Source organism: Mandrillus leucophaeus, unplaced genomic scaffold (assembly GCF_000951045.1).
Source record: "Mandrillus leucophaeus isolate KB7577 unplaced genomic scaffold, Mleu.le_1.0 Scaffold983, whole genome shotgun sequence".
Taxonomy (NCBI): Eukaryota; Metazoa; Chordata; class Mammalia; order Primates; family Cercopithecidae; genus Mandrillus; species Mandrillus leucophaeus.
The window spans coordinates 489808-516353 of NW_012110730.1; the positions used below are offsets into that span (position 1 = coordinate 489808).

A 26546-nucleotide genomic window follows, 5' to 3' on the forward strand; every position below is an offset into this window, starting at 1 on the left:
ACTGATGAGAAGACACGTATATTTTTAATGCTTTTTCTTTCTTCATAAGGTAGCATACCATACTCTTTTTTTGCTGTTTGCTTTTTTCACTTAACAGTATAGCTTGGGAGAAAAAAACACGAACAAAAAACCACCAGTACAATGTGAAAATTACTCCTCATCAGTTCAGAGAGATTTTTCTCTTTTTCTTATAGTTTCCTATTATATTACTCCACTGTGTGAATGCACCATGGTTTTTTTCAGCAATTCTATATTTAGAGCATATATTTTGCAATTACAAATAATGCTGTAATTAATAACTTTCTGCATATATATTTATGTATTGTTATAGATACATCTTCAGAGTAAATTTCTGGTAGTGGAATTGCTTGATCAAAAGGTAAATGCATGTGTAATTTTATTAGAGATTTCCCATTTTCTCTCCAAAAAGAATAGACCAGTTAGTTTTCCCACCAATATAGGAGAGTGCCTGTTTTCACATAGCCTTACCAGTAAAAAGTGTTATACTTTCTTTGTTTTTACCTTTTTTTCTGGTGGTCAAAAAATGATATTTCAGTATATTTTTAATTTTGCTCCCCTCCTCTCATGATTTTTCATTTTATTATTTCCTTTATTATGAGTGTAATTGACCATTTTCTTAACTCGAGGGCCATACAAATCCAGACTGCAGGCCAGAGTTAGCCTTTGGGCCATTGCTGACCCCTAGTTCTAGTCCATTATTTTGCATTTGCTTTTTTTTTTTCTTCTTTTTTTTTTTTAGGAATTCCATTTTAGTGTCTATTCTTTTTTTTGCCTGACCTTCTTTTCAGCCACTTTCTCTTTGACCTTTTTGACTTATTTATCTCATTTTTATTCTCTTGGCTGTTTTCTGCTTTTTTCAGTGTCCCTTGTTGTATTTTCATTTGACATTATTCTTCCTTAGTCATCCTGTAATTTAGAATTTATTTCTTATTTTGTCTTTTTCTTCTATTTCTTTTCTAACACTATTTCGCTTTTTATTTCTGTTGTTTGTTCATCTGTTTTTAACTTTTAATTTCCTTTTTTATTTCCAAATGCTTGTTTGAGGATATGTATTTGAGTGTGGAGTGCTACATTACAGTTTTCTTCTGATTCATGCCTACTTCTTGGGAGTAGAGGCAGATTTTTATATACTTAGGTGTTTTCATTTCATTTGCTGTGTTTTCATCTCAGAGTTACTTTGTATGTTAGTAATTTTATGGAGTTTTTTTTTTTTTTTTTCTTAGAAGAATTCCTAGTTTAAGATTGTTCTCTTCATTGTAATGAAGTATGCTTTCTTTAACGGGTGGCTTTTCTTTGTAGCTGGGATTGTTCCATGATTTTTATGGTAGGAAAACGGTTCTCTTTTGTTTCTCAGGTATCTGAATTTTCTCTTTTGAGTTATCCTTTATTTCCTGATTTTCAAAGGGCTTCTCCCTCTGTTTTTAATTTTCTTCAGCAAAATTTGAGCCCTGCCACCTTGACTTGCACATTCTTTTAAGTGCCTTCCATATAGCCAGTACTGTGTTTGCCAGACCTCTTTCAGAATAGGCTATCCTCATTTTGCATGATAGTGCCATGCTATGATAACCACACAAGCTGAAATGATACACAGTGATTTTAATCATCAATGGGAAAAATTATGATTGTTTTGTGACCTTTAAAATTTTTGTCAAAACATTGAAAACTCTTCCTGTCAGTTATAAATGTATAATGTTTTAAATAGTAAAATCAGCATATAGTATACTATAATGTTTTAAATAGTAAAATCAGTATATCGTATACTATAATTTTAAACATTGGAAATATTGAGAATATTGCCCTCTTCTCATTATATAAGTTATAAGATGGAGTCTTTTTTCTGTGTGTAGGCAAATGACCACAATCTAAGCTTCTGTCAGCTTCCAACGTATGTTTTGTGTTTTCAGTGTTGTGAAACCTCTGAGAATTCCTTCTATGTGAAGTTTTTTTTGCCCATAGCAGTTCCCTAGAACATCTTCATCTTTTTTTATCACAAGCCCTTCCCTTTCTTATAGATGTTTCACCTCACTTAGTTCTTCTGACTGTATATCTAGAGTCTCAAACAGCAATATTATCAACTTCCCCGTAATAGCTATTTCTTCTATAACTCTAATTTTAATTTCATACCTAGTGTTAATACTTTTTATTTCTTTACTGCACTTTCATCTTTGTTGGCCAAGCCCCTCTTTTTGTTATGCCTTTTAATAAAACATCATGTGGGTTTATCACTAAGAGACAAAGAGCACAACCACATCTGCTATCTGTGTGTGAACTGAATAACATGTGCAATGACCAATTCCTGACAGACTTTGAAAAAGGTGGTGTGATTGATCACTGATCATGATGCACATCTCTTATTTATGTAGTGATCTGCAGACTGAAGAGCCAGTAACGGAGTTTTGTACTTTCTGCAATTGCAGTTAATATGCTGCTGTGGTTACTGAAGTTTGTTGTGTACTTAGCTAAACCATGGCAACTGGAATGTGTGCATAAGAGAACTGTGCAAAGTGAGAATTGCCTGTATTTCTCATATTTAGGGTGGACTTTCTCTTTTAGGCAGTGATTTTAGATCAGTCTCGGAACTACTGTTAGCTCCCCTCCTCATGATTTTTCATAAATCACCCTTGCTCTCTGCAAAGGTGTGTCAGAGTTGCAATAGATGGCTTGCTGGGATTTGATGTTTCTTTTTCTGTAGACAGGTAATCTGAAGCTTGAGTGTGTCTTCTTGCTTTGCTAAGGTTTGAGTTTTCAAAGTTTTACTGTTCTTCTGTTTTGATTTTGGAGTGTATGTGGGGAGATTCAAATAATGGTACCCAGTAATGGCTATCATTCTCAGTGACCCCAGACTGCCTCAAATAGACTTGTTTCATGTTTATAATGTTCTATCAGTGTGAAATCCTTATATTTTCCTCCAACTCATGCATACTTGCAATGGTAAAGGAGTAAGGTTTGGAGCTTTTATTGAATTGAGATTGAATATGTAGATAACTTTGAACAATCTATTCTCAGAATGTGCCTAGTGTATACATTTAGTGATTTGGCTTGGTGAATAAGAAGACAAAATCAGGTATTTGAAAATGCCTAATTCTATTCTCCATGGGGAAAAACACATATTTTGGAAGATATAAAGGAGAAATAAAATTAGAAGAGACCACAAACTTAGTGCAATGGCAACTTATTTATTCATTTATTATTATCATTATTATTTCCCTATTAAACTGAACAATGTTTTTCTTTTTCAGTCCTATGACAATGGACTGGCACAGGGAGCTGGACTTGAATCTCATGGTAAGACATCTTAAATAAGTGAACATGTAGTTTCTTTTGTTCCCTTAGACAACATCTTGGTGTCTTCAGTATGGAGAACCTCAGAAGTTTTTCTCAACCCTTGGTGCAGCATAATTTTCTTCTTTGTCACTTTCCTGGTTCTCTTTTGACACCACTTTGTATATTTGAAGCCTCTTTGGTCAGTTATCATTCAGGTATTATTCAGGCTGGGATGTTCATATGATATTTTCTAGTAATCTATTCAGGTGTTAGCTGCATGAAAATATCTTGGGATTGTTTCTTACTCTATTTTTAGAAAACAACAGGTTTTCTTTGGCATAACTCTAAAAGGCTAGACCAAATATAGAATATTAAATATGAATGAACAAGTTCATGAAGAAATGAAAATTTTTATTTACCTTCCTTAATAAAATTATTAGTCATAATCATAAAACATTTTGCTGCTTAGCTTATATTTAGTGCAAACATTAATACAGTCTTTTCTTTCGTGTTTTTTTCCACTTTTGGAAGAACTAGAATAATGTGATAGTCACTAAGTTTGTCAGCACATCAATAGCCTGAGTTCTCTCAAGTTGAAATTTCCATTTGGAAATAAATAAGCTTCCATTCTTCTTTTCTAAAAAGGAAGGGGCCAGGTCATGGAGCCTCTCTGAGTGAATTTCAGTTTCCCCCTCATCACAACAGTTTTCTGTATGATTATTTGTTATCTCTATCCCTTTGCTAGCATAATGGAGCAGAAAGAACAGAGCAGTGTTCTGGTCTCAGCCCTGACACCAACTGAGTGACCTTGGCTCCTCACTTAATTTCTCTAAGGGTTTCCTCATCAATAGAATAGAAAGGATTGCATCTTTCTTTAGGATTGTTATTAGGATTATAAGAGATATGGGGAAAAGTGATTTGTAAATCATAAAACCTGTATAAAAAGATATTTCTAACAAATATTCCTTAACCCCATAGCCTTGTATATACTCTGGGATTTTGTCCTATCAAGTATTTCCTCCTCTTCTCACCTCTTCACTCCCTCCTTAAATTTAGGTAGTTGTAGACTATGTGTCTCTAAGGGGTATATAGAACACTGTCCTCTGAAGCCATACTATAATTATGACACCGTAGTTTTTGTATGTGCCTGAGTCTATGAGATGGAGGGTGGGAGGAGCTGGCAGTAACAATTATGTTACTAGTCATCGCCACATGAGCAAGAGGGATGTAGTTATAGTTGTACAAAAAGGAAATCTGGTGGCTCTAAGAATTTCTGAGAAGACAGGATCTGGTGTTTACTATTGTAGGTGGTATTAATGTACACTCTGGCTGAGGAGTCACCTCACCTGTAATACAGCTGATGTTCTTTCCAAGACATTGGGATTATATTCTCTGGAATATGAAACAGAGGGGCTTCCCAAACATGACACTGTCTAATGGGTCCTGTCAGGAAAAAATCTTCCTGAGTTATACAAGTCATGATTTTGAATTGGTATGACTTGAGTAGGCTGTACCCATTAGGATCATTAGTGATGGACTATAGTTCGTGCCCTAAAGCTTGTATCTTCCCTCTATCTGTAACTTTGGCTTGGTAGATTTGAGGCCTAAAAGCCTTAGAGGAAGGCCTTTTAATCAGAGTGTCACAGTGTATTTGTATATCTTAAATAGGTTATTATACCAAAATAGAGCCCCTTCAGCCTTTGGAACAACCAAGCAGCACCTGGGTATCTGGAGTCCCTGGTAAGGTTGTCTCTGGCCAGGAGCATCTTCCTCAGTATTACAGTATGGCCTACAAATACCAAATATTTTAATTTTCTTTGTGTGCTATGAAGTTAGATAGGCTGGGAAGTGCTACCCTAAAGGATTTTGGTTTAGTTTTCTTTCCCCCTCTCATCACTATCTATACTAGCAAGTGAAACCTCTTTCTAAAAAGTCCTACAATTTGGCCACCCCATCAAGTCACTGTGTTCTCTCTTTTTCTTTTTTATTGTTACTGTCTTTGGAAAAGTGGTCCAAATGTACTATTCACTTTTCTTCACAAATGACTTGTTCTGTCATTCTCTGTGTAAGCCTTCAGGAACTTAGGAAGTTTGTCTTTGAAAGTCATGAGTGATCTGTATTTCAAATCCAATATCTTTCTCGTTCCTCATCTTATATTTATTGAAGCATTTGAGCTATTAACCTCCCCCCTTCTTTCTTAAAACATCACATTCCACTTGTCCTACTTCCTCATGAATTACTTCTGGTTCCTTCACCATCTTTGTTTCTTCCTCTCATTTCTTTACCTCAGTTCAGCTTTCTTTTCTTTTGATAATTCTTCCTAAATCTCAAGGCTTTTGTATGTGCTGTTCCTTGTATGTAGAATCTTCCTCCATCATCCTCCACCCCCAGCATACACCTGGTTTTCTTTCACATCCTTCAGATCTTGGTTCAAGCTCCTGATTTAAAATTGCAAACCACCCAGATACACCTGCAGTATTTATAATAGAATTCCGAACAAACTACACATACACATCCCATTCTCTAACCCCCTTACTAGATTTATTTTTCTCCATATCACTTATTATTTTATAAATGACCTATGTTTTATCTATTTGTTTTTTGTCTGCTGCTTCTCACTTAAACCTCATGAGAACAGAGATTTTTGCCTGTGTTACACACTGATGTATCCTCTGCACCTGTAACATGCTTGGCACATAGTTGAACAAACTAACAGATGGTTCTTTATTAATTATCTCTGTGTTGATGGCACCCAAAACTGTGTTTCCCAATCTGTACTGTTGCTTCTGTGCTGCATAGCCCCCTTTCCATTTGCTTGCCAGGCATCTTTCTCGATATGACTTCAGTATCTCAAACTGCATATTTTTAAAACCATCATTCTCCTCTTCAGCCTGTTGTTGCTATTCAGAACTAACATAGATTTATTGATTTTTAAAAATATTTTTTGGCCGGGGGAATCCAGCAATCCAGAATTTTGAGTTTAATTTTAATCTCCTTTTCTATTTTTGTTTTTAATTTGCCAGTTACACCAGTTGTCGTCCATAAATTATCAATTTATAATCCCTGATCTACAGACTAAGAGGAAAATAATGTATTTATTAACCAGCTGCTGTGTGCCCACTACCATCTGATACTTTACATACAGTCTCACTGAATCCTCATATCAACCCTCTGAGAATAGACATTTTTGTTTTAGAACTCAGAGAAGTAAAACCACTATGAGTATTAAAGAATAAAGGCTGTAATAGAAATATTTTATACACAATTGTGGAAGAAGATAAAAGGGGTAGTTGGAGGGTCAGGGAAAATCATTGACAAGCCTCCTGAAGCAGTGGCACGGGTGGACAGGTCAGGCCATATAGGGAAATCTAGAAAGCCAGACACAGTCACCTGCCAGATTGTGGATAAGTCTGTGAAGGGCTGGTGCTCCTTCACAGTATGTGGGCCTGACGTAACCAGGGCAAGAGTAAGAAGAATTTGGATGCCAAGTTTATGGGAGAATAAGGGCAAGCTGGACTTAGCACCACTGCCTTTGTTGCTTATCTCCTCTAACCATAACCAGGGTAATGAGTGCTATTTAACTTCCACCTTACAAGTCTCACACAGATTTCTCTAACTTTTGACCATACAGGGAAGTGGATCCTGGGAAACAGAATTCTAGCTTAGCCAAGTTGACACAGTACAAAACCACAATAATTACTGTTATTTCACTCAGAGAAGTCACTTGCTTAGTAGGCTCACATATCAGGTAAGTGTCATAACCCACTTTAAAACCCTGTGCTTGCTCAGTAATCTCGTCCTGCCTGCATTTAAGTCCCTTAGTTTATTTGTCTGTAATCTGATTTCAGTCTAACTTTGTAGACCCACATCTGAGTGACCCCTTCCATGCACTCTAGGTTGTAAGAAAACATCCTCTCCAAACATTTATACGTGGTTTTTCACCTCTGGACGTTGCTAATATTCCTTTTCCTTTGCTTGAAATGCTTCCTTTCCACCTGCTTCTGCTTGTTTCTCTTTTCATAACTGTCAAGAGTTTAATCTATCTTTCTATACCTGGTTCCAGGGCTTCCAGTGTCACCTTCTCTGTAAAACATTTCATCATCTTTTGTCTCCCTTAGTTCTGAGCAATATTTCCCTTTTCTGTATTCCCATAATACTTAATTCATGCCATTTTTATGGTACTTACCTCTGTTTATCTTTGCTGGATTGTAAGCTGGTCATTCATGTCTTATTCCATATGCCCTTGTACACTGTACTATTTGATGAATTAGTTATCCTGTATTCCACTTTGCATCTCTTGCTTGGAAAGTTGAATTTGGAAGGTGTATTTCTGTTACAGTTTGTTATTAATTTAGTTTCTTCATGTGCCTTTCTCATTCCCCAGTTTAAATATTATTTTATATATATATTTTTTTTTTTAATTCAACTACTGTTCTCCAACTGTTGCTTAGCTTGGAGCCCATTTTTCATGAAAACTAAACAGATATATTTTATCCTTTTAGGCCATTATCATCAAATGTAGTGATTCTCTTTATCCCCATGATTCCCTTAAGATAGTACATGTTGAGTATCCCTTATCCAAAATACTTGAGTCCAGTAGTGTTTTGGATTATGGAATATTTGCATTATGCTTACCAATTAAGCTTCCCTAATCTAGAAATCAGAAATTTGAAATGTTCCAGTGAACATTTCCTTTGAATGTCATGCAGGTGCTCAAAAAGTTTCAGATTTGGGAGCATTTCAGATTTCAGAATGTTGGATTAGGGATGCTCGTCTTGTACAGTTTTAGGGTAAAATGTTCCTTTTGTTTTGGAAGAATTGAATTTTCCTGCTTTGTTAGAGATAAAACTATTCTCGCTGCCCCGCCTACCCCCGCCAACTGAGGATTCATAATGCAGAAGTTCAGATAAATTAATTTGGTTCCATGATTCTTTTAAAATATCTCTACTTCTTAATTATATAAAGATAAATGTTAAATCTAAATATTCAACACCCTTGAATTTATATCACTTGGCCAGGCACAGTGGCTCTGCCTGTAATCCCAGCACTTTGGGAGGCCGATGTGTGTGGATCACTTGAGATCAGGAGTTCAGGACCAGCCTGGCCAGCATGGTGAAACCCCATCTCTGCTAAAAATACAAAAAAAATTAGCCAAACGTGGTGGCACACACGTGTAATCCTAGCTACTCGGGAGGCAGAGGCACAAGAATCGCTTGAACCCAGGAGGTGGAGGTTGCAATGAGCTGAGATCACGCCACTGCACTCCAGCCTGTCTCAAAAAAAAAAAAAAATTACTTCACCTTTTTAATATGGTGTTTAATTGTAAAATGATGTGCTTATTTATGTGCCTATTTATTTAGTTTTCTACTTTAGCTATATGATTGTTGACTACCTTAAGTTTCAGAGGACATGGATTCTTTTCTGATAACTTAGTATATACAAGTACTAAGAGAATATCTAAAACTGAACTGGAAAACCTGTGGGAGCAAAATAAGTTACAACTGTTAAACACTGTTAAAATATAAGTAGATCATGACATAACAGAGCTGAAGTCAGGAACACCTCCTTTACCCTGCACTTGGTAGAATTGGGGTAGGTTAAGAGAGAGTCTCTATGGTCCCTTCCATCTGTGATGTTTTATGACTGAGGTATTCTGCATATGCTAATTCTCCATGTAACTGAAGCACATCACGTAGGTGGCAAACTTTTAACCATTTCAGATGAAAATCTTTCTTATTCTTTTATTTGTATTTGCCTCAATATTCTTACTATTATCCTTAAAGTTTTGTTCATACTGTGTCTTCAACTAAGGCCTAATGAACACAGTTTCACCTTTTCTTGATGAACTCAAATCATTATAATAAAGAACAATTCTAGTATTGTACTTTTAATATATGATATAATATGCTTGAAGTATTTTGAAGTGTGTACAGATCATTGATCTAATGACATCTAGCCCCAAAAAGATACTCCATTTTAGTTCTTGTGCCTGTTTTTAAATAGTATTTTGTAATCTACTTATTATCAAGATGTCACTTCTCTTTTCTTCTTGATTCTATGTCTGCCTTTAACACTCTTCTAACATACTACTATTTTTTTTTTTTTGAGACATGGTCTCACTCTGTCGCCCAGGCTGGGGTGCAGTCAAGCGATCCTCCTACTGCCACCTTCCAAGTTGCTAGGACCACAGGTGAACACCACCACGCCTGGCCAATTTTTTAAATATTTTTTTGTAGCGACGGGGTCTCCTTATATTGCCCAGGCTGGTCTCGAACTCCTGAGCTCAAGCAGTTCTCTCACTTTGGCCTCCCAAAGTGGTGGGATTACAGGCATGAGCCACCATGCCCAGCCTAACATACTAGTTTTTATACAGGGTTTTATAACTAATTTTTTAGAGATTCGTGTAAAACAAGAGACTTTAGGAGCAACAGCCTTACCTGTTGGTAAATGAATGTTAGTTTAATCTTAGACTTTGTAAATGTTTCTGGCAACCCAGTGTCCAAACTTCTGTAGTTACTATTTTCAAAATCCATTAGTTTGGACAAAGTAAAGAGTGTTTTTTCTTTGAGTTGTGCCAGCTTCCATTAAGTAGTCCTAATAGGTAGTTTGGAGAGTAATTCTTAATTGCCTCTTTTTACTTTTCGGGAGTTTTAAAGGTTACTTACTGTCTATTAGAGACTTTATATTTAATGATGTAATAACACTTGAAGTCATGACTTGGTTATGAAAGAAAAATTGAAACTAATGAGTCATTTGGAAAGGAAATAAGATTAATAGTTGCTTAATAGAAATTATTTTAAGAGGTTGCAATAAATTTTTTTTAGCTTTTCTTTTGATTCACTCAAGAGTAACATAGATGTCCCAGCTAATTCTGAAGATTAAATAGTTCCTAGCTGACAGTAACACTTCTAATATGATAGCTACCTTGAGTTTTCTAGAGGGAATGCTCACCTTTCCTTTGCCAGAGAATACATTCAAGATTTGTAACACCAAAAGGATAGTTAAGGCATGAGGTATATTAGGAACAAGACATTTAAATTGCTAAAATTATTAAAAATTACTAGGTGAAGTCAAGTGTAAGTGTATTCAAATTGTTTGGAGTTGACAACAAATAGTGCCAGTAAAAAGTGTTGTTTCTTTTCTTATATGGAAAAATACTGACTTTTCATTTCCTGAGGAAAGTACCTTTGTGAGTGTATTAATTAGTTTTCTATCGCTGCTGTAACATTTTGGCACAAATATAGGGGCATAAAGCAACCCAAATTTATTCTCTCCACTTCTGGCCGGAGCTATACATCTGTGACTAAGCCTGAGCCGAGAATTACAGGGCTCAAATCAAGATGTCAACAGGGCTGGCTTCTTTCGCCAGCAGTGGCTCCAGGGAAGAATCTGTCCTTTGATTCTTCCCAGCTTCTAGTGGCTGCTGGCATTCCTTGCCTTTGGCTACAACACTCAAATCGCTGGCACCATAGTTGCATTGCCACCTGGCAGTGGTACCCACTGCCACCTCTCTGTTAGTCTAATCTCCTTCTCTCCTCTTGTAATGACTCTTGTGAGTACAATTAGGGCCCACCCAGATAATACTGAATAATCTCCCCATTTCAAGATCATTTAACTTAATCACATTTGCAAAGCCTCTTTCTCCATATAAAGTAACATTCACAGGTTCCAGGGATTAGGACTTAAATATTGGGGAGGCATTATTCAGCCTACGCAGTGGGTATGAATACGTTTTGAAGTAATGCTGTGCATCTGCTTTCATATTTGGTTTCTCTCTTTCCTACCACCCCCATCCCCCACCATTCTTTTCTTCCTTTTTTTTTTTTTTTTTTTAAATATAAGTTCTAGGGTTCATGTGCACAACGTGCAGGTTTGTTACATATGTATACATGTGCCATGTTGGTGTGCTGCACCCATTACCTCGTCATTTACATTAGGTATTTCTCCTAATGCTATCCCTCCCCCAGCCCCCCACCCCACGACAGGACCCGGTGTGTAATGTTCCCCACCCTGTGTCCAAGTGCTCTCATTGTTCAGTTTCCACCTATGAGTGAGAACATGCGGTGTTTGGTTTTCTGTCCTTGCAATAGTTTGCTGAGAATGATAGTTTCCAGCTTCATCCATGTCCCTACAAAGGACGTGAACTCATCCTTTCTTACGGCTGCATAGTATTCCATGGTGTATATGTGTCACATTTTCTTAATCCAGTCTATCATTGATGGACATTTGGGTTAGTTCCAAATCTTTGCCATTGTGAATAGTGCTGCAATAAACATACATGTGCATGTGTCTTTATAGCAGCATGATTTATAATCCTTTGGGTATATGCCCAGTAATGGGATGGCTGGGTCAAATGGTATTTCTAATTCTAGATCCTTGAGAAATCACCACACTGTCTTCCACAATGGTTGAACTAGTAAATAGGAACACTTTTACACTGTTGGTGGGACTGTAAACTACTTCCTTAAAATTCTTAAGCTGACTAGTTGTAATATCTGTATATCAGCTTCTAACTTGTTTATGTTATGTGTGAAAACTTGTCTATAACTTAGGGGTGATGGAACCTCAATTCATCAGCAATATACTGTCTTTAAGGGACTTAAAAATCAGTTTCAGGTGATTGGGTTCTGGACAGGGAGTTAGTAGTCCCAGATTTTAGTTCCAAATCTGCCGTTAACTGTGTAATTTTAAACAAGTCCCTTAGTCTTGTTCCAAGTCTTACTACTTTTTTTCATAAGTAAAATGTTTCTTATAGCTTTATGTTATTCTCTGTTTTATCAAATATTGAAGACTTGTGTATAGTGGTTATTTTAAAATCTCATCTTCTAAATTTAAATTTTATTCACTATTTTCTAGAATTATATAACCACTTTTTCCCCTCGAACATTCTGTACTATTTTCATAAGCATCTTATTTGAAGTTTAAAACATTGTGTGGTTTTGATTAACAGGAGGATCTACTTTTTGTGGCATTGCCTCACTATGTCTGATGGGTAAACTAGAAGAAGTTTTTTCAGAAAAAGAGTTGAACAGAATAAAGAGGTGGTGTATAATGAGGCAACAAAATGGTTATCATGGAAGACCCAATAAGCCTGTAGACACCTGTTATTCTTTTTGGGTGGGAGCAACTCTAAAGGTAAGAGAAATAATAAAAAATGAGAAACCTATATTCTGTGTTCATATAAATTGTGCTAAAAAGTTTTGGTCTTTGTAATGTGTATTAAATATTGTTAGGTTTAGGGTACTGGATTTTCTCTTTTGCTCTGCCAAAGCTAGTCTTTCTATGGTTTTTCCATAGAATTCAATGATCTCTTGTGCTGCTTGAAAATTTTCATTCTTAGAAAACTCAGGTAACTCAGAACTTGAGTTTTATGCCTACTTAAACCTTATATAGAACATATTAAATACTTACTTTCTGGTAGATGTAAGGTAATAAAAAACTTGTAACTGGAACTGACTAGTTCATGTAAATCAGGGATCTGTCTGAAAATGATACCAGTAAAGGTTTTATGGGAAGGTGTAATCTTAAAAGACAAACCATGGGTCATTTCTTCAAAAACCATGTAGGGGCTTTTTTATTATTTATTTGTTTAAACCTTCTGAAACTCATCAGTTGACATGCCAGCACATTTTTTCCCATCTCTATTACCTTTTAATATACCTAATTCTGTAAGGTTACTTAGTCACTAAATACACACAAGTTTTCTCTATTTTAAAGTTGCCTTTTTATCTTTAAGAATTGTCACCTTGTTCTGATATTCTGCAATCTAACAGGAGTCTGTTAGAGGAGTCCATGTTTGTCTTCTCTGTAATATCCTAAATTTTTCTCTTAAAATTTATGTATAAGGTTGAAAAACATTGGGAAAAGAATGATTTAAAATGATGACAGTAGTCTCCCTGTCTCTCCTCACTTGGAGTAGTATTTCTCAGGTTCATCATTTCAATTTTTTTTTGACTGTGGGAAATTTCAAGCATATTCAAAAGCAGGGAGAATGGTGTAATGAACACCCATGTGTCCATCAACCATCTCAACAATTATCAACCCAAAGCTACCCTTTCTTTATCTATACTCTAACTAATTCCCTTCCATTCACTGAATTATTTTAAAGCAGATCCCAGATAGCATTTTTTATATTCTTTGGAAAATTTTTAATGTAATCTCTAAATGAAAATAACTTTTAAAAAAAAACAGAACCCTAGTGTCATCACATCTAAACAATTAGCCATAATTGCTTATTATCATTAAATATCCAGTGATTTCCTATTGTATCACATATATTTCCTATTGTATCACACCAAGAGGCACGTAATATCCAATTATCTCTCCTTTTAATTAAAGAGCTCCAGAGTTGAAAATATACATAGCACATTATACTTATCACTTTAAACATTTGTAAGTTTGCAATTCACTAGTATTAATTCAATTTACAATGTTGTGTAATCGTCACTACCATGCAAAACTTTCTCATTTTACCCAGCATAAATCCTGTACACATTAAACAATAATTTCCTATTCTTCTTTCCCCTCAGCCTGGTAACCTCTACTCTACTCTCTGTCACTATGAATTTGTGTATTCTAAGTACCTCATATAGGTGAAATCATACAATATTTGTCCTTCTGTTTTCTGGCTTATTTCACTTAGCATAATGGTTTCAGGATTTATTTATGACATGGCATATGTCAAAATTTCATTTTTTTAATGGCTGAATAATAATATTCCATTGTATATAAATACCACATTTTCCTTCTTCATTTATCTGTTGATGATCACTTGAGTTGTTTTCACCTTTTGGCCATTGCAGATAATACTGCTAAAAACATGGGTGTATAAATATATTTTCAAATCCCTGCTTTCATTTTTGAGGGGTATTATATGTATATAGAAGTGGAATTGCTGGGTCATATGGTAGTTCTTCATTTAACTTTTTCAGGAAATGCCAAACTTTTCCACAGCATCTACAACATTTTATGTTCCCTCTAGCAATGTATGAGAGTCCCAATTTCTCTACATCCTCACCAACATTTGTTTTTTCTGTTTGTTTTATATATAAAATAGCCATTTTTTATATGAAGTGTCGTTTCATTGTGGTTTTGATTTGCGTTTTTCTAATGATAATGAGTGTCTTTTTATGTACTTACTGGTCATTTGTATATCGCTTGGGAGAAATTTCTATTCAAGCCCTTTGCCTATTTTTAAATCTGGTTTCTTTTGTTGTTATAAGGTTGTGGGTGTTCTTCATATATTCTGGATATTAATCCCTTCTCAGATATATGATTTACAAATGTTTTCTCATTCCTTGAGTTGCCTTTTTACTCTGTTGATGGTGTCCTTTAATGTACAAAAGTTTTTTGATGCAGTCCAATTTTATCTAAATTTTTCTTTTATTGCTTGTGTTGTTGGTGTCATGTCCGTAAAACTATTGCTAAATCCACTGTCATAAAGATTTTCCCCAGTGTTTTCTTCTAATAGTTTTACAGTTTTAGGCCTTAATGTTGGGCCTTTCATCAATTTTGAGTTAATTATTGTATGTGATGTAAGGTAAGATCCAACCTCATTCTTTGACACGTGGATATCTAATTTTCCTAGCACCATTTGTTGAAAAGACTGCCCTTTTCCATTAAATGGTTTTGGCACCCTTGTCAAAAGTCAGTTGACTATATATGTGAGGTTTGTTTCTGGACTTCCTATTTTATTCCGTTGTTCCATATGGCTGTCTTTGTGCCAGTACTATACTGTTTTTATTACTGTGGCTTTGTAGTAAGTTTCAAAGTCAAGAAGTTTAAAACTTCCAACTTTTCTTTTTCAAGATTGTTTTGACTATTTGGAGCCCCTTGCAATTTGATATAAATCTGGTAATTGAGTTTACCATTCCTGCAAAAAAAGTCTTTTGAAATTTTGATGGAAATTGCATTGAATCTGTAGATCACTTTGGGTAGTAGTGATATCTTGACACTGTTGAGTGTTCCTATCCATGAGCACAGGATGCTTTTCCATTTATACAGGAGGTCTTCAGTTTCTTTCAGCAATGTTTTGTAGTTTTCAACATACAAATCTTTCACTTTTTTATTAAGATTTAATTCTCAGTATTGAATCATTTTAGATGCTGTTGTAAATGAAATTGCTTTCTTAATTTCCTTTTGGATTGTTCATTGCTAGTCTATAGAAACTATCAACTTTTTATAGAATAGTTTTGACAAGCATTAAGGATCATTGCTTAAATCAGTTGTGGCATTAAGAGGTTATAAAACAGTGGTATTCTTTCATTCCATCTCAATTTATTAACTAGCATTGTTTTTTAAAGAAGAATTATTTTACCTTCCCCTGAGATATACTTTGTACAGAGAAGGACAGATAAATACCAAATTCTTTCCCTTAATAGTGTTCAACAAAATGAATTGGTTCCCTACCACCCTTCAGCCTTTCCAATGAAATATTAGATTTTAGAGTTTGGGGTTTTTTGGTTTGTTTCTGGTTTTTTTTTTTTTTTTTTTTTTAGAATCATTGTGAATACATAGATTTTACCTTTTTTAGTCATATATAATACATATAATATATATTAGTCATATATGACTAAAATATATATATATATATTATGCTTAAATTGTCCCATCTTTAGTCGATAGGAACCCTTTCAAGTTGTCCCAAGTCTTTTTTATTTGACGTCAGTAGTCTTTGACAGCTTTCTGAAAGCAACCACTTTTAAACTTTTTAAAAATGTTTTAATTCTTGTGGACATTTCTGTAACTTTAAATCACAGACTAACTTCTTATCACCTTTAGATATTATTGATGATTCCCAACTAAGAGAAATTAAGATTTAGCCTCTCACTTTTCCAACAAATTGTTACCCGTTATGTTTAGTTCTGAGTCTTTTCCTCATCTTCTACCTTCCAATGCTATATAAGGTTACCTTTATTTTTATAATGTCAAGTTAGGAAGCATTCATATTTTTGTTCAGTATTAATAATCACATCTTTCAGGCTTTGCCTATAGGTTGATTCTAAAATTTGAAAACCAGTAACCAACACTTATTAGGATAGTGCAAATATTGTTTATTGCTAAGCCAAGTGCAGTGTTAATATTACCCTTTTTTCATTTTTATTTAATGACCAATGTGCCACTGATGGAAAATGTTCCTAACATCAAGATTCAAAAAAGCCTTTTTCCTTATAGTCTATTAATTAAATCAATGTAAATGAATAAATTTGTTTCTTGTTTGTACCATAACTTTCTTATGAGTTTAGCTTTTCTTTTTGAGAAATAATGCTTCTTCATCAGTCACTAAAAGCTGTGGCTCTCTGGTTCATTGACATATATTAAATTGTTTTGTATCTTCAGAAATTTCTTGATCCCTCTTACCTACTGCACACCTCATCTTGAACTTCACAGTGTTATTTACTTATTTATATCTTACTTTTATGGGATCTTGAGAGAAAAACCAAGTACATGTCCTAAATCATTAAAAACTATATAGTTTTTTATGTTGCAATCATTTTTGTCTTACCTTTTTCTTTCCTAATTAAAGAGCTATACTTCTTTACTATTTTCAAAACTGTCTCTAGCATCTGGTTAGTAATTTTTGTTTGCTCTTTTTTTAAAAAATATTTTTAGTTCCAATTACTACTAATTTATAACTAATAGCTAAAGAGCTTATCATAAGAGTTAAAATATGGGTAGGTAAAATTTACTTTTTAAAATGACTGATTATGTTGAGTGGATTGGAGTTGTCTTTTGAATTTAGCTTAATGTGCTTCAAAGGGTACAGTTGGCCTGATTCAGAAGAAGGAAATAGAGGGTCAAGAAAAGGAGAGTAGATTTGATAAGAAAATAAAAAAGATAATGTGATTGACTCATTTCAAGTGCTCAAGGCCCCGTAGAGTTGGTCTGAGCACCTTAGCTAAAGAAAAGCATATCTAAATGACAAACATCTGAAATTTGAGCCAAAGGTTAATATGAGTTTTGTCATGTCATTTCAGCTTCTAAAAATTTTCCAATACACTAACTTTGAGAAAAATAGAAATTACATCTTATCAACTCAAGATCGCCTTGTAGGGGGATTTGCCAAGTGGCCAGACAGTCATCCAGGTAATTATTTTCTTTGTGAATCCAGAACAACCTTTATTTCCTGAATAGATCTTCAAGCATCTTTATCAGAAAAGGCATATGATAGAAAAAGGCACAGTTGCAAAGTTACATTAAATATTATTTTTAAAAAGGTATATTGTGTAAGCTTAGGATAGATTTAGGGTATTGGGAAGTATAAAGGAAAGAGTTTATTATCAAGATGCATGGGTATAGTGTGTATTTTTTCCCAAATATTTTACTTAGTAATGTTTTATTTCATTTTCATCAATAACATAGATGGTCTGAATGGGTCCTTTCCAAAGAAGAGAATTATTTAGCCCATCCAAAACCATTAGGATTATTAGTCATGACTTGAGCTGAGGATAGTAAATTACTCCCGATCCTGAAGGAAATCAGTTCTTACTCTTTTCAGAAGTCATTAAATAGACCGAGCGCAGTGGCTCATGCCTGTAACTCCAACACTTTGGGAGGTTGAGGCAGGTAGATCACTTGAGGTCAGGAGTTCAAGACCAGCCTGTTCAACATGTTGAAACCTGACTCTACTACAAATACAAAAATTACCAGGTGTGATGATGCGTGCCTGTAGTCCCAGCTATGTGGAAGTCTGAGGCAGGAGAGTCACTTAAACCCAAGAAGCAGAGGTTCCAGTGAACCGAGATTGCACTACTGCCCGCCAGCCTATGTGACAGAGTGAGACTCTGACTCAGAAAAAAAAAAAAAATCATTAAATAAAATATTTCAAATCCTGAATATGTGTTTCTCACTTCCCATACTCTTGTTCTCCAAATTTCAACAGATTCAGACAATATAAATGGTATGGCACTCAAGGCCCTCCCAAAATTTGGCTCCTGTCCCACCTCTACCATCATTTTGTAGCCTACACCTCACCCGACTTACGTTTTCACCTCCAGCAAAATAACCGTATATACAGCTTCCCTATAAAAAATCCATTTAAGAGTGTGTTAAAATAATTTCAAACACTGACACTTTTGATAAGCAAGTAAAGAATTAGTTACAAATATGAAACTAGACACAAGGAATGATTGTTTTTGCCAGTATTGCAATAGAGTCGTGGTTTTTATTATCAGCCTAGAAAGTGCCGTATCAGCGTTCATCTTCCATCACAGAACTGCTATAGTTGGAATGTGTACTTGAATCAGAATATAAATAAGGAGCTCTTGAAATCATATTTTTGTATTTGAAATGAGCAGGAATATTTCCTTACACCCCTACTTGCCTGTATTTTCATATAAAACATGCTTCCTAGGCCAGGTGCATTGGCTTACTCCTGTAATCCCAACACTTTGGGAGGCTAAGGTGGGCGGATCACTTGAGGTCAGGAGTTTGAGACTAGCCTGGCCACTTGGTGATGAAACACTGCCTCTACTAAAAATACAATAATTAGCCAGGCCTGGTGGTGAGTGCCTGTAATCCCAGCTACTTGGGAGGCTGGGGCAAAAGAATTGCCTGAACCTGGGAGGCAGAGGTTGCAGTGAGCCAAGATCATGCGCCTGCACTCTAGCCTGGGCAACAGAGCAAGAGTACATCTCAAGAAATAAAATGAAGTAAAATAAAATAAAAGACCAGGTGTGGTGGCTCAAGCCTGTAATCCTAGCACTTTGGGAGGCTGATGCAGGTGAATCACTTGAGGTCAGGAATTTGAGACCAGCCTGGCCAACATGGCGAGACCCTGTCTCTACTAAAATTACAAAAAATTAGCCGGGCATCGTGGTGCGCACCTGTAGTCTCACCTACTCAGGAGGCTGAGGCAGGAGAATAGCTTGAACCCAGGAGGCAGAGGTTGCAGTGAGCCAAGGTCGTGCCATAGCACTCCAGCTTGGGCGACAGAGCGAGACTATCTCAATCAATCAATCCATAGTAAAACATGCCTTCTTAGAGAAAGTGTACATTGCTTTCAAAGTTGTAAGCCAAAGTGTGTTTTCAGAAGTTAATTTCTCAAGAAAAATAATATTTTGAAATTTTTTGTATCTCTAGTGCCTCAAGAAAACTGAGAATTATTTTGGACTTTATTCCATTTTTTCAATCAGTGCGGGTACTGTTTTAACAAATAATGGAAATAGGGAAATGACAATCTCTTAGAAAACATTTCTTATGTAAACATACTTGAAATACATTCAGTGTTTGCAATAGCTTTTTAAAAAGAAAGTTCTTGAGGCTTTTTCCGGAGAGATCAGTTGCTAACTTTAACATTTGTGTAAATATTTGGATGTACTACTTACTTTTTACAGATACATTACAATGTTTTCAGAGTATGCACTAGAAAGCATAGAAAGTCTTTGCTAAATTGAATTTATGTGTAAAGATCTGGTCCCAGAACCTTTACAATCATTTTAACGAGATTCTTTAAGCTTATTCTTGGTTCTAGTAAATTTAGTAGCAAATTTGACACAAAGGGATTTTATATACATTTATGAAAGAAATTTCTAAAGAATGAGCTTTTGTTATGGAATATATATATATTTCATCATCTAAAGTGCTTTATTATGGAGTAAACGTATTTCCACATGTAAAGTGCTTATACATTGCCACCTACAGATAAGGAGTTTTTTAAAAAAAGCAATTTGAGGCTTGAAACAATTGAGTTCTGATCTCATTGGCTGTTACAAAAATCTTTTTGAGAAAAAAATAAGTTTTATTTGTTACTTTACCCAGAGAGATTTTAGTATTACACAGTTCTATTTTATGTTATTATGGATGTATATTTTCTGTTGTAATTTTTCCTAGAAAACGTTCCTGGTTTCTAGAAAACAGCTTAATGTTGCTTTGTACCCTTTGTAGTTTTAGAATAATTATATGGAATGATGTAATATTACAGGCGAAATCAAATTTATTTTTTATAGTCTGAAAGTCAAAGGAAAGTGAGCCAGAAGAAACCTAAGTATTTTCTGAAAAGGCCTAAAAGTTGATCAACATGGGCCTCTATTAGTGAAATAACGTTTTCACAATGGCATTGAGTAAGCACAACTATTTGTCGTTTCTGTTTTGAAAAAATAAGTGATACTCTTGTAAGTAAAGCTTTTCCTTTAACCCTTTTGACAAAATTTGATGTGGTAAGATGTTTTAAACTTTTTGTTGTTTTGAGACAGGGTCTCATTGTTTTGCCCAGGCTGGAGTGCAGTGATATAATCATGCCTCACTGCAGCCTCAGCCTCCCTAGGCTCAGGTGAGCCTCCCACCTCAGCCTCCAGAGTAGCCAGAACTACAGGCATACACCACCATACCTGAATAATTTTTGTATTTTTTGTAGAGATGGTGCTTCACCATATTGCCCAGGCTGGTATCAAACTCGTGTGGCTCAAGCAATATACCCTCCTCAGCCTCCAAAGTACTGGGATTACAGGTGTGAGCCACCACACCCAGCCTGTTTTGAACTTTAATAGCTCTTAAGGCCATAAATGTTGGCCAATTCAAAAGTAGAAAAAAATTTTTGACTGGTACAAAACTGTCTTTGTAGTGTTCCTATAACTGCAAAGCTCTGAGCTCTTCAGAAGTCTACATAAGACTCCTAGGCAAGAATGACCATGTGATTTCATTGGCCACTTTAATAGAAGAGGATTACTGCCCCCTGAAAGATGGGAAACTAGTGAGCCAGTGCAGAATTGTCATGGTATGAGCACTCATGTTATTTCAACCAAATAGAATGTGAGTTTGTTTTTATTGTCAGATCAGATATTTTTACAATGACTGACATTACCCTAAATAGGAGGATTAAATATGGCACAGCATTCCAGAATGGATTATTTTTGCGTAAGCTCCTTTTATTTAACACAGTGTTAGGATAGTCCTGCCTATGGTTTAGGAACTTTCAGAGGCAAAACATGGAGCAAGGGGTATTGCAACTTAGATTCAGAGTTTTGTTTTCATTTTAAAGAAAAAAAATTTAATGATGCAGCATTGAAGCTACTCATTTCCATGTTCTGTAGTAAGCAAAAAGGGAAACTCCCTCAAGTGAGAAGTCTTACATATGACTGCTGCTCCTCCTGTCTTTTCATCACAGAGGTTATGGATAGTATCAGCTCTTCAGTTGGAAACTGTTTTCCTTTGTTAATGATATTTTCATGAATAAAATATTTTATTTTGATCATCTGGGTTTTTTTTAAATTGATGTTTGAGACTTTGAGAAAGCAAATATTTTAAAAACTATATTAGCATTTCTCTAAACTTTTAATGGAGTGATGGGCCGGTAAATATGTAGCTGAAATATTTTGTAGAATGTACAAGTAGGAATGCCTGTTATGATGTTTTAAATGCCTTCTTTTCAGATGCTTTGCATGCATACTTTGGGATCTGTGGCCTGTCACTAATGGAGGAAAGTGGAATTTGTAAAGTTCATCCTGCTCTGAATGTAAGCACACGGACTTCTGAACGCCTTCTAGATCTCCATCAAAGCTGGAAAACCAAGGACTCTAAACAATGCTCAGAGAATGTACATATCTCCACATGACTGACTTTAGATTGGGAGGATGGGGGGATTTGTAGCATAACTGTAGCTCAAGTTTAAAAGCCATGTATAACCAAGTGTGCTCTTTTTTTAAAAGGTAGAGTCTTACAATCAAATCTCCTGCTGATGTCACTTTGGGATATGGTCTTGAGCCAGTAATCTTTGTATTGGGTTTCGAGAAAATCTTTGTTGAAGTTTGAACCACAACTTTGTCGTGGTTCTTAAATGTTTATACTGTATTTCTAAGAAGTTGTTTGAGGCAAACTAACTGTATGTGTGTAGGTTATCTTTTTAAAAACTCTTCAGTGCAAATTGTATCTTATAAAATTGACATGAATTTTCAAAACAAGTTTGCACTTCATATAGCATTGATAATCTTCAGGTGAACACTTAGTGATCATTTAAAAAGCTCACTGCTGATGGTGGAAAATTTGCTTTAATGAATTAAGTATCTGGGATTATTCTTTGAAAACAGATTACCATAATTTTTTTTAAAAAAGAGTGACTTATTTTGTCTTATTCTTAAGTAAAGTGTGCCAATTAAACCTTTGTGGCCTATATAAATGAAATTAATAACTTCACAGTAAGAATAAATAGGTTTAACTAATATGATAGTTTTCTAAAAGGAGATTATTTGAAGACAACTATTATGTAACTGAGGGAAAAGCAACTTAACTATATGTGATTGTGAATGAGAAAGTTTTGTGCTATGTGGGTCATTTATTTAGACATTGCTGTGGTGAATACCAGTTATGTTTGATTTTATTCTCAAATCATTAGTTGCCTTTTTTTTTTTCTTTTCTTGCTTTCTAGGAAGAAAACAATCTTTTTTATCTAGAAGGAAAGATACTTTGTGTTTTTATTTTTAGCCTTTTGAATTTTTTAATTCGTTGCCCCCAGTGTGTTAGCTGCTCTAATTTCAAACTAATGCTTTTCTAATTTTTTTCAAACTAAATAAGTGAAAAATACAAAAACAGAACCATTCAAATAGATTCAGTGGTGCAACTCTATACATGGTCATTTTTATTCTCATATTTTCAGGTAAGTGAAAGGCAAATGTAACTATTTAGAGGATAAGAAATAGGGTTTTGTTTTTGTTCATTGTTTTGTTTTCTTAAGTTTATGAACTAGCTAATTATAAAGGAGATAATATAAAAACTCTTCATTAGTAATTAATCAATAACTCATATCCATTACTTGCTTAGTGACATTCAGAACTATGAGTCTAGTACTGAAATGGGGAAAGAAATCTCTTCACTAAAGGAGTTGGGTTAAGTTAGTCTTGGTGATAATAAATGTTGAAATATAAACATCAGTATAAAAACTATATTACTGGTATCACTGTTTAGGCATTGTAATATTTTAAATGTTATCTTTTTTCCTAAATTAGAGAAAAAAATGTTGTAAAATAACAGTCCTTCCCAAGGGAAACAGTATGTACTTGGAGAAATGATTCATTTATTATTGGCATGCTTAGTTTTAAACCTGAGTTTGCCAACTGTATGTTTTTTAATTAGAAATAAAAAAATCTTCTGATGGTGGGGGGGAAAACTAAGCTTACTAACAGATGTTATCCTTCTATGGGTTATTCCAATTGCTACTATTGAAATCCTGGCAGATTAAGACATCCATATCTCAAACTAAGTCATCTCTTAGACATTGGAAGTTGAAGTAGCATATATATAATGGCTTTAGTACTATATAAAAAGCCCAAATTGTTTTTTCTGTATCACCAAGAAAGGTTAGGAGGTAATAAAGGTAGTAACTGTATGACTGTATTCATAAATGTAAGTTACAGGAAAATTCCAATCTAAAAGTATTTCATAAGGCTAAATATTTTCTAACTCCTTAAAATTTAATACCATAAGATGATAAATTTTAGTATGCTTCTAATTGATATACCTGTGGGAGACTTTCTTGTGAAACTTTATGGACTAGTAAATGTTCACATTCCATAGCAACTTAATTGACCAGAAAATAGCAGGCCAGTGTGAATTGTGGAGAAACTATTTCTGACTTTTCTAAATAGTTATTTACAAGAAAAGTATTTATCGATTAAATAAATTATAAGCAATATTTCACATATATACTTTATTCCTTAACAGGAGTGATATAATGAGGGGAAATATGAAGTCTGAAATCTCAAAAAGCTCTATTTTCCTACTCCCTAATTGTCTCCTTCCTGCCCCCTAATTTTGTGGTATTTTTTTTTTAGAAGGTAGGAGGAGGAGCTTTGTTTTGAGCATCTGCATACAAATAAGATTAGTCAGATCATATGGCATAATTTAACCTGTTTATCATTTCAGTGTTTTTAGATTTGATCTATAATATGTATGTGTTATTAGATCTTTAAATAGTTATTTGTATTTAATCTAAATTCATATAGAAATCTTGCTGACGGTGGTATATAATTTGAAAACTGTTGGACCTGATCATTTTTGAGAGACAGTTAATGAGGAGGTGCTCTGGAATCAGATGACCTGGGTTTAAATCCCAGATTTGCCAGTTCAGTGGCATGATCTTGGACCCTAACTCTCCCATTGATAAAATAAGGAAAATAGGTAAAACCTAACTCACAGGGTTTAGGATTAAATGAGATAATGCAGATAAAGCACTTAGGATAGTACCTGGAATATAGCAAATTTCAAATTATAGGTTCTTTATAATGATCATAAAATTATTTTTGTAATTAAAACCTCTCCTACAACAGAAAGAGGTCTTAACAGTTTAACCTCAGGGAAAATGATGATAACAGTGTTGTTTTCTAATCTCCCCATAAAAATACAGAGCAACTAGGACACTATAGACACTATTACAACACTAGATGACAAGGTAGCTCTATGAACTTCAAAATACAACTAAGCGAGGACAAACCACTGACCCACATAGTTTCAGTATCTGTGGGAGGAAGTAGAAGGAAGGCAGCTGGTTTCTGACAGCTCTGCAAATTGGAGAACTACAACACTGCCCACAGTTTCTCACTACAAAGTACAGTGGGCCAATCTAAGAACAGACACTGAAACTGGGAAGTGACTACCGAATCCCATTTGCAGATGAATGTTAAAGCAATATAATAAGGTCTGATGACTGCATTAGAGCAGTCTGAGTTTTTTTGCTGTGTATGTCTTGAAGCTTATGAGGCAAAGCCCAGCACTGAGGACAAACTTCTAGAATTAGAATTCAAATGGGCAGGATGGGTAAAATAGGACAAAAGAAATATCTAGATAAGTATTGGGTAGAAAGGCCAAGATACAGAGACATTATATATATGTATTTTCATATATATACACACATATATATATTCTTTTAAATCACTGTGAAAATGGGAGCTCTAAGGCTGTGAAGTCATCCTAGAGCACTCCTCCCACCTAAAAGTACAGGAAAACTCGTTTCAGTTAAGGGGAAAAAAAGAGTGAGTGAGCCAGGATTACAGTCCAACTCCATTCAAAGTTAGTATGAGAAATAATAAATAGATCAACATCTCACAGACAATGAAAGCACACCAGAAAGACATGACGCAAGACAGATAAAAACCTAATATTTGCCAAAAAATAAAATGCAAATATGACAGGAAATTTATAGTAAGTAATGCAATTATCAGTAAAAGGAAAAGGTGAAAATTAACCAAGTACCAAACACTTGGAGTAAAAAGCAAAATAAAGCAGAAGGAAGGAATTAATAACAATAAAAACAAGAAATAATTACTAGTAGCAAACCAAAACAATAAAGGCAATAAATCCAAGTTGGTGATGGATAGTGCAGGGAGTTGAGTGCGATAAACTACCAGCTAATCTATTTAAGAAAAAAAGGAGGAAGCACAAATACAAAAATTTAAATGACAAGGGGGAAATAGTAAAAGAGGAAATTTGTTTAAATTGACTACTTTGAGCAGTTTTACACAATAAATTCGAAAACTTTTGAGAAAAATGCAAATTGCCAAAATTTAGGTCACAACAAACCAGTTGCCATAGAAGAAACAAATAGTTAAAAGTACCCCTTACCAAAGGAAGCATCAAGCCCAGATTGTTTCAAGGGGATTTCTACCAAACCTTTTAAGATTAAATAATCCCATTCTTGCTTAAACAATTCCAGAGACTAGGAAAAGAATCTTGAACCTCAAAGTGCCAAAAAAAAAAGAAACTGCTAAATTCATTTTATAAAGTGAATGTAATAGCATTGATTCAAAAACCTGACAAACATTGTACCAAAAAGAAAATTATAGAGCAATCTCATGAATATTAATAAAAAGTTTTAATGATACATTAGCAAACAATCCAACAGCACTTTCAAAAGTTAATCATGACTAAGTTGGGTTTATTATAAGAATGCAAGGGTAATTCAATACTAGATAATCTATTAATATTCATCATATTAAGAGTTAAGAAATATCTTCATCTTTGCAGAAAAGACATGATAGAATTGAGCACTCACGTTAAATATGCTAAGTAGAAATTGATGAATAATCAATTAACATTGTACCTCTACCTAAAAGCCAGCATCTTAAATTTCAAAGCAAAAAAGACTTTCCAACTGAAGTCAGGAACAAGACATGCCCACTAACTCCTCTACTACTTAATGTGTTGAGAGTTTTAGCCAATGAAGTTAGACAAAATAAAGATGTGAATTGCAAAGGAAGAGTTAAAACTATTTGCAGATATGAATATGTATCTAGAAAGCCCAAAGGAATTTGTTGAAAAACTAAACAATAAAAGAA

The 26546-nt window shown here is 34.6% G+C and overlaps 1 protein-coding gene across 2 annotated transcripts in view; it reads left to right on the forward strand.

Moving 5' to 3' along the window:
- Positions 1–23400, forward strand: part of PGGT1B (protein geranylgeranyltransferase type I, beta subunit) — a 52520-nt gene extending 29120 nt beyond the window's left edge. Inside the window, exons 6-9 of one of the 2 annotated variants that reach the window (XM_011971048.1) lie at positions 3261–3306; positions 12236–12420; positions 17262–17370; positions 21654–23400. In XM_011971048.1, coding sequence (XP_011826438.1) covers positions 3261–3306; positions 12236–12420; positions 17262–17370; positions 21654–21835 — 522 coding nt within the window. In that variant the 3' untranslated portion in view covers positions 21836–23400. The remainder of the gene's footprint in view (positions 1–3260; positions 3307–12235; positions 12421–17261; positions 17371–21653) is intronic. The other variant, XM_011971049.1, reaches the window with a different exon arrangement.
- The last annotated feature ends 3146 nt before the right edge of the window (positions 23401–26546 follow it).